The 9,148-nt window shown below is 47.8% G+C and overlaps 1 protein-coding gene across 2 annotated transcripts in view; it reads left to right on the top strand.

Annotated features, from left to right (window-relative positions):
* Window positions 1–271: 271 nt before the first annotated feature.
* Window positions 272–9,148, top strand: part of dhx15 (DEAH (Asp-Glu-Ala-His) box helicase 15) — a 171,527-nt gene continuing 162,650 nt past the window's right edge. Inside the window, exon 1 of one of the 2 annotated variants that reach the window (XM_072496497.1) lies at window positions 272–626. In XM_072496497.1, coding sequence (XP_072352598.1) covers window positions 556–626 — 71 coding nt within the window. In that variant the 5' untranslated portion in view covers window positions 272–555. Of the gene's footprint in view, window positions 627–718; window positions 968–9,148 lie in introns of those variants that run through there. The other variant, XM_072496499.1, reaches the window with a different exon arrangement.

Raw genomic sequence — 9,148 nt, 5'->3', positions numbered from 1 at the left:
CCGGTAATTATTGAAACAGGAAAATAACCGTGTTTGTTTGGGGCAGGAAATTAGGCAGTTGTAAAATCTTGCTACCAGAAACTGTGGATTTGTTTTCTCCACTTTAGATTGACCCATGGCTATAATGTGTACGACTAGGAAACTCAAATCGCCAAGGCCACTCAATAATATATTTTTTTAAAGCATACACACACCTCCCTCCCTCTCCGCTGCGGTCCCGCGGCGTGAGCGTGCGAGAACGAGGTACGTCTCAGTCGGCGAGCCGCCATCTTGTGGAAGTGCTGGGGGGTGGGGAAAGAGTACGTTGGGCCTGTTGCCGGGTCTGGGGAGGTGCTGCTTATTTGAAGGTACAGGAAACACAGGGAATGGGGAGCAAGGACAGGCACGTCTAGGGCGACAGAGAGCGAGGCGGACAGGTGCGGGGCAATCCAGAGGAGGGAGGCGCTGCCCGGGGCACGAGCGCTTCTGCAACAATCGGGCCGGAACCCGGAACAGAGAGGATCGAACGGAGAGGCTGAATCGGAACGCGCCCGGACCGTTCTAGAGCGCGGAGACATGTCCAAGCGGCACCGCGTCGACCTGGGGGACGATTACTCGTCCAGTAAGAAGCGCGTCACCTCGGACGGGTAGGTTAATCCGCAGCGTGGCGGGGGCGCCGGAGGGACGCTGCATCCCAGTCGCTCGCTCTCAGGCTCGGGCCTCCCGCCGTATTGCCGGAGACAGCGGCCTGGTCGGCGAGCGGTAAATCTTCGAGCTGAGGGGAGCCGAGCGGAAGGGGCGGCTGCGGCTCGTCGCGGTTCCGTTTTGCGGAGAGAGAGAGGGAGGGAGAGCGTTAATCGCCACAGAGCAGCCGAGCGAGTGGAGGCCGCGGGCCCGCGAAATTCTTCCCCCGACAACCCGCCCCCCCCTCCCTCCCCTCTCCGGGTGCCATCGGCCTTGCGGCTGTCTTGCTCATGTCCCGTCTCAGGTAACTGTCGCCGCCGCGGTGTCTTGCAGGGTTTCTGGCCGTTCTCGGCGGGACAGCGCGCCTTCTGCTGGGGTGTGCAGCACAAGGAGCCTCGGGAAGACATTGGCGCCTGTCCCGTGCGCCTCTTTTCTGCACATGGTGGGCCACGTTTCCGAGGCACACCGGGGCCTTCTTTAAGGATTTGTTCAGGGAGGGAGGTGGGGGAAGAAAGGCGGCGTTAAACTTTTCCCCGTCCTGCTCTCTCGTGTCCAGTGCCGGGCGGGAGTGAGCTTTCGACACATTTACTAACTGTTTCTTTTCGAAGTTATTTCTCCTGTGTAGGTGCGCCCTGACTGGCACAGAATGGCTGTCACTCCCTCTTCGCTTTTCAGAGACTAAGGTTTGGGGATAAGTGGGGAGTTATGATGAGAGATAATTTGCAGTTACTGGTATTTTAACGTTTATTTTGCTTCTGAAAAGGCAACCCCCCCTCTCCCAGAGAAACCACTAGGATGATTGCTGGCTAGGCCTTTCTTGACAATCTAACTCCGGGTAAAGTGCCCCAGATCAGTGTCTTTTCTGAACCTGTTAAATTGAAATAATTTTTCGGAACGTGTTATTTTGGTCCAGTTTTCTCCCCACTTCCGACGGCATTGATTTTTGTGTTATAGTTCCAAGGGTGAAAATCTTTCCTGGTGTCTCGGTCAAATAATATTGTTCATTTATCGCACCTGACCACTGGCTGTTTGCAGATTCAGCTCTAATGATGGGAAATCAGAGAATAATTCTAACATAGGAGGCTATTCGGCCCATCTTTCCACCTGATCCTGCTTTTCTGCCTTTTCCAGTGGCCCTGCAAATCATTTCTCTTTAAATTATTGTCCAATTCCTTTTTGAATCTGCCTCCACCACATTCTCAGGCAGTTGTATTCCACATTGCAACCAGTTGCTGCTTTAAAGTAGTTTTTACTTGTACCGTCTCTGGTTCTTTTGGCCATCACTTTAGATTCCCTAGGTGTCATTGAAATCATTGAATCCAAACGGTGCAGAAGAAGGATATTCAGCCATTTGATCCTCTGAAAGAGCACCCTACCTAGGCCCACACTGCACCCTATCCCTGTAACCCCATCTAATCTTTGGAAGGGGCAATTTTGAATGGCAAATCCACCAACCCTACACATCTTTGGGAGGAAATAGGCTCCTGGAGAGAACCCCCAAGGAGAATCTACAAACTCCACACAGATGCTCGCCCAAGGTCAGAATCGGAACACTGGCCTCTGGCACTGTGAGGCAGAAGTGCTAACCACTGTGCCACCCTTCTGACAATGGGAACTAATTTTTTCCCCCGATAACTCTGAATACATTTCAATCTTCTGTCAGGAGAACAGCCCCTGCTTCTCCAATCACAGCAATGGTACTGAAGACTTGTGCTCCAGAACCTGTCGCATCCCTAGCCAACTGCCCTGTCGCATCCCTAGCCAACTGTTCCAGTACAGCCAGAACACTGGTACCTACCCGGCAATGTGGGAAATTGCCCAGGTGTGTCCTGTACACAAGAAATGGGACAAATCCAACCCAGCTAAATACTGCCCAAGAAGTCTACTCTCCATCATCAGTGGTCTATTCTCCATCATTAGTAAAGTGATGGAAGGAGTCATTAACAGTGCTATCAAGTGGCACTTATTCAGCAATAACATGCCCACGGATGCTCAGTTTGGGTTCCACCAGGGTCACTCAGCTCCTGACCTCATTACAGCCTTTGTTCAAACATGGACAAAATAGCTGAATGCTAGAGGTGAGGTGAAAGGACTGCCCTTGACATCAGGGCAGCATTTGACCGAGTATGCCGTCAAGGAGCCCTAGCTAACATGGAGTCGATGGGAATCAGGGGGAAAGCTATCCACTGGTTGGAGTCATATCTGGAACAAAGGAAGATGGTTGTCGTGGTTAGAGGTCAATCATCTCCAGGACATCACTGCAGGAATTCCTCAGGGTAGTGTCCTAGAACCAACCATCATCAGCTGATTCATCAATGACCTCCCTTCCATCATAAGGTCAGAAGTGGGGATATTTGTCGATTACTGCACATGTTCAGCACAATTCGCGACTCCTCACATAATGAAGAAGTACATGTCCAAACGCAGCAAGACCTCGACAATATCTAGGCTTGGGCTGACAAGTGGCAAGTTACACTCGCACCACACAACTGCCAGGCAATGACCATCTCCTACAAGAGAGGATCTACCCACCGCCACTTGACATTCAATGGCATTACCATCGCTGAATCCCCCACAATCAACATCCTGGGGGTAAATATTGATCAGAAACTGAACTGGTCTAGCTATGGGCTATCATGGCAGGTCAAAGGCTAAGAATTCAACGGCGAGTAACTCGTCTCCTGACCCCCAAATCCTCTTCACCATCTAAAGGCACAAGTTAGGAATGTGATGGAATACTCTCCACTTGCCTAGATGAGAGCAACTCCAACAACACTGAAGAAGCTTCCACAGATACATAAAGGGCAAGAAAGGGTAGGGCCTCCAAAGGATAAACAAGGTCATCTATGTGCGGATCAACAAGGGATGGAATATGTTCTAAATGAATATTTCTCGTCCGTGTTTACTGTTGAGAAAGGCATGCATGTTAGGGAAATTGGGGAAATAAAAATGATGTTTTGAGGAGTGTACATATTTCAGAAAAGGAGGTGCTGGAGGTATTAAAGCACGTCAAGATAGATAAATCCCCAGGACCTGATGAAATGTGTCCTCGGGACATTGTGGGGGGGCTAGGGAGGAAATTGCCGACCCCCTAGCTGAGATATTTGAATCATCGACAGCCACCGGAGCAGTGCCTGAAGATTGGAGGATAGCAAATGTGCCCTTGTTTAAGAAGGGCTGTAGGGATAAGCCTGGGAACTACAGACTGGTGAGCCTAATTTCTGTAGTGGGTAAGTTGTTAGAAGGTATTCTGAGGGACAGGTTATACAGGCATTTAGACAGGCATGGGTTAATTAGGGAAAGTCAGCATGGCTTTGTAAGGGGAAAGTCATGTCTCACGAATTTGATTGAGTTTTTTGAAGGAGTAACCAAGAAGGTAGATGGCAGTGTGGTCGATGTTGTCTCCATGGACTTTAGCAAGGCCTTTGACAAGGTACCGCATGGTAGGTTATTGCAAAAGGTGAAATCTCACGGAATCCAGGGTGAGGTAGCCAATTGGATATGAAATTGGCGTGGCGACCGATATATATGAATGATTCGGATGAGAATGTAGGAGTCCCGGGTTAGTAAGTTTGCAGATGACGCTAAGATTGGTAGCATAATGGACAGTGAAGAAGACTAAATAAGATTGCAACAGGATCTTGACCAATTGGGCCAGTGGGCCGCTGAATGTCAGATGGGAGTTTAATTTGGATAAATGTGAGGTGATGCATTTTGGTAGATCAAATCAGGGCAGGATCTACCCTGTTAATAGTAGGGAGTTGGGGAGAGTTAAAGAACAAATATCTAGGAGTACAGGTTCATAGCTCCTTGAAGGTGGAGTTGCAGCTGGACAGGGTGGTGAAGAAGGCATTCAGCATGCTAGGTTTTATTGGTCAGAATATTGAATACAAGCGTTGGGAGGTCTTGTTGAAGTTGTACAAGATGTTGGTAAGACCACACATGGAATACTGTGTTCAGTTCTGATCGCCCTATTATAGGAAGGATATTATTGAACTAGAAAGAGTGCAGAAGAGATTTACGAGAATGCTACCAGGGCTTGATGGTCTGAGTTACAAGGAGAGGCTGGATAGGCTGGGACTTTTTTCCCTGGGGTGTAGGAGGCTTAGAATCGTAGAATTTACAGTGCAGAAGGAGGCCATTCGGCCTATCGAGTCTGCCTTGGAAAGAGCACCTACTTAAGCTCCTGTCTCCACCCTATCCCAGTAATCCCACCTAACCTTTTTGGACACTAAGGGCAATTTAGCATTGCCAATCCACCTAATTTGCACATCTTTGGACTGGGGAGGAAACCCGAGCACCCGGAGGAAACCCACGCAGACACTGAGAGGATGTGCAGACTCCGCACAGACAGTGACCCAAGCCGGGAATAGAACCTGGGACCCTGGAGCTATGAAGCAACTGTGCTAACCACTGTGCTAGGGATGACCTTATAGAGATCTATAAAATAACGAGGAGCATTGATAAGGTAGATAGTCAACATCTTTTCCCAAAGGTAGAGCAGTCTAGAATTAGAGGGCATTGGTGAGGGGGGAGACATACAAAAGAGACCAGAAGGGAAATTTCACACGGGTGGAGAGCATCTAGAACGGGCTGCCAGAGGCAGTGGTAGAAGCGGTACAATTTTATCCTTTAAAAAGCAGTTAGACAGTTACATGGGCAGGATAGGTATAGAGGGATATGGGCCAAATGCGGGCAAGTGGGACTAGCTTAGTGGCAGAAACTGGGCGGCATGGACAAGTTGGGCCAAAGGGCCTGTTTCCATGCTGAAAACATCTTAAAAAATTTAAAAAATTTTTTTTAAGAGTACCCAATTATTTATTTATTTTTTCCAATTAAGAGGCAATTTAGTGTGGCCAATCCACCTAACCTGCACATCTTTGGGTTGTGGGGGTGAAACCCATGCAGACACGGGGAGAATATGCAAACTCCACACGGACAGTGACCCTGGGCCGGGATTCGAACCCGGGTCCTCAGCGTCGCCGTCCCAGTGCTTGCCACGTGCCGCCCCCTGATAACATCGATGACTTTATAAGCTCAACACCATCCAGGACGAAGCAGCCTGCTTGATTGCTCCCCCTCCCACAAACATTCAAACCCTTCACCACCTACGAACAATAGCAGCCATGTGTGCCATCTACAAGATGCACTGCAGTAACTTACCAAGGTTCTTTAGATAGCACCTTCCAAACCTACGACCACTACCATCTAGAAGGACGAGAGTAGCAGATACCTGGAACTGCGCCACCAGGAGGTGCAGTTCCATCTCCAAGTCACTCACCACCCAGATTTGGAAATATATTGTTTCTTCGCTAGAGCAACATCCTGGGATTCTCTCCCTAACAGCTCAGTGGGTATACCTACACCTCCAGGATTGCAGTGGTTCAAAAGATAACTCACCACCACCTTCTGAAGGGCAACTAGGGATGGACAATAAATGCTGACCTAACCAGCGACTCCCACATACCGTAAAAATTAATTTTTAAAAATCCACTTAATTGAAGCTAGTCTTGTAAATCTTTTCTGTACCCTAACGCACTCCAAATGCCTTCATGCCTTTCCTAAAGTTTGGTGTGCAGAATTGGGCGAATGTTGCTGGACTAGTAATCCAGAGGCCCAGACTCTGGAAACCGGTCCAAAGCCCACTACGGCAGCTGGTGGAATTTAAATTCAATAAATAACTCTGGAATATAAAGCTAGTCTCATTAATGTAGACTGGTTCTCTAATGTCCTTTCAGGGAAGGAAATCTGCCATCCCTTATCTGACCTACATGTGACTCTGGACTCTCAGCAATTACTCTTAATTGCTCTCTGAAATGCCGAGCTAGTCATTCAGTTTAAGGACAAATAGGGAAGGGAAACAAATGCTGACCTTGCTGGTGACGCCTACTTCCCATGAAAGAATAAAGATAAAATCACTATCCTGACAGTTTACAATACTTCCAAGTTTGTGTCATCTGCAAATTTTGAAATTGTACTTTCCTAAGTTTAGGTTGCTGATATAGATTTAAAAAGAGCACTGGTCCTAATACAGACAGCTTGGTAGTCCCACTAAACACTTCTCTCTAATTTGGAAAACAATTTGTCACTGCTCGCTGTTTTCTCTCACTCTGCCAACTCCTGCCATGTTGCAATTGTCTCTTAAAATTCCATGGTCTTCAACTTTGCTGACAGGCTTGTGACACTGTATCAAACAGCATTAGGAGGTCTGTGTTCACCGCTTTACGCTCATCGGTCCCCTCTGTTACCTCATCAGAAAACTCAAATCAAGTTAAACATGATTTGCCCTCAACAAATCTTTCCTTTTATTAATCTACGTTTATCCAAAAAACTTAATTATTGTCTTGGGTTATTGTTTCTAAAAGCTTTCCCACCTCCAAGGTTAAGCTGACTGGCCTGTAGTTCGCCTGTAGTTCCTGGGCTTATCCTTGTATTTTTTTCAACAAGTGTAAATTTGCAAATCTCATCTTGCACCACCCTTGTGGATTGGATTGGATTGGACTTTTTGTCACGTTTACCAAGGTACAGTGAAAAGTATTTTTCTGCGTGCAGCTCAAACAGATCATTTAGTACATAAAAAGAAAATACGTAACAGAAATGGCAGAGGAACTGAATAGTCACTTTCATAGAATCATAGAATTTACAGTGCAGAAGGTGCCATTCGGCCCATCGAGTCTGCACCGGCTCTTGGAAAGAGCACCCTACCCAAGGTCAACACCTCCACCCTTATCCCCAGAACCCAGCAACCCCATCCAACACTAAGGGCACTTTTGGACACTAAGGGGCAATTTATCATGGCCAATCCACCTAACCTGCACATCTTTGGACTGTGGGAGGAAACCGGAGCACCCGGAGGAAACCCACGCACACACGGGGAGGATGTGCAGACTCCGCACAGACAGTGACCCAAGCCAGAATCAAACCTGGGACCCTGGAGCTGTGAAGCAATTGTGCTATCCACAATGCTACCGTGCTGCCCTTTGCACCAGTCTTCATGGTGGAAGACACCAGTGGGATGCCAGAGCTCCAGGAGAGTCAGGAGGCAGAGGTGACTGCAGTGGCCATCACTAAGGAGAAGGTTCTGGGATAACTAAAAGGTCTGAAGGTGGATAAATCACCAGGACTTGATGGACTACACCCCAGAGTTTTAAAAGAGATAGCTGAGGAGATTGTGGAGCCATTGGTGATCTTTCAGGAATCACTGGAGGCAGGAAGGGTCCCAGAGGACTGGAAAGTGGCTAATGTAACACCCATGTTTAAGAAAAGGGAGGGAGGCAAAAGATGGGAAATTATAGGCCGGTTAGCCTGATTTCGGTCATTGATAAGATTTTAGAGTCCATTATTAAATATGAGATTGCGGAATACTTGGAAGTGCATGATAAAATAGGACCCAGTCAGCACGGCTTTGTCAAGGGGAGGTCATGTCTGACAAATCTGTTCAGAGTTCTTTGAGGAGGTATCAAGGAAGTTAGACAAAGGAGAACCAGTGGATGTGATTTGTTTAAATTTCCAGAAGGCCTTTGACAAGATGCCACATAGGAGACTGTTAAATCAGTTAACAGCCATGGTGTTAAGGGTAAGATCCTGGCATGGATAGAGGATTGGCTGACTGGCAGAAGGCAGTGAGTGGGGATAAAGGGGTCTTTTTCAGGATGGCAGCCGGTGGCTAGTGGTCTGTGCTGGGACCACAACTTTTCACAATATACATTAATGATCTGGAAGAAGGAACTGAAGGCATTGTTGCTCGGTTTGCAGATGATACAAGATCTGTAGGGGGACAGGTTGTATTGAGGAAGCAGGGGGGCTGCAGAAGGATTTGGACAGCCTAGGAGAGTGGGCAAAGAAGTGGCAGATGGTAAACAATGTGGAAAAGTATGAGGTTATGCACTTTGGAAGGAGGAATGGAGGCAAAGACTATTTTCTAAGTGGGGAAATGCTTCGGAAATCAGAAGCACGGGAGGACTTAGGAGCCCTTGTTCACGATTCTCTTAAGGTTAACGTGCAGGTTCAGTCGGCTGTTAGGACGGCAAATGCAATATTAGCATTCATGTTGAGAGGGCTAGAATACAAGACCAGGGATTTACTTCTGAGGCTGTTTAAGGCTCTGGTCAGACCCTATTTGGAGTATTGTGAGCAGTTCTGGGCCCCATATCTAAGGAAGCATGTACTGGCCTTGGAAAGGGTCCAGAGGAGGTTCACAAGAATGATCCCTGGAATGAAGAGCTTGTCGTATGAGGAGCGGTTGAGGACTCGGTCTGTACTCGTTGGAGTTCAGAAGAATGAGGGGGGATCTTATTGAAACTTACAGGACACGGTGAGGCCTGTATAGAGTGGATATGGAGAGGATGTTTCCACTTGTAGGGAAAAACCTAGAAACAGAGGACACAATCTCAGACTAAAGGGACGATCCTTTAAAACAGATGAGGAGGCATTTCTTCAGCCAGAGGGTGGTGAATCTGTGGAACTCTTTGCCGCAGAAGGCTGT

The sequence above is a fragment of the Scyliorhinus torazame genome, chromosome 3 (assembly GCF_047496885.1).
Source record: "Scyliorhinus torazame isolate Kashiwa2021f chromosome 3, sScyTor2.1, whole genome shotgun sequence".
In the NCBI taxonomy this organism is placed as follows: domain Eukaryota; kingdom Metazoa; phylum Chordata; class Chondrichthyes; order Carcharhiniformes; family Scyliorhinidae; genus Scyliorhinus; species Scyliorhinus torazame.
Note: the sequence above shows the minus strand (reverse complement) of the source record. Positions and strands in the feature narration are given on the sequence as shown.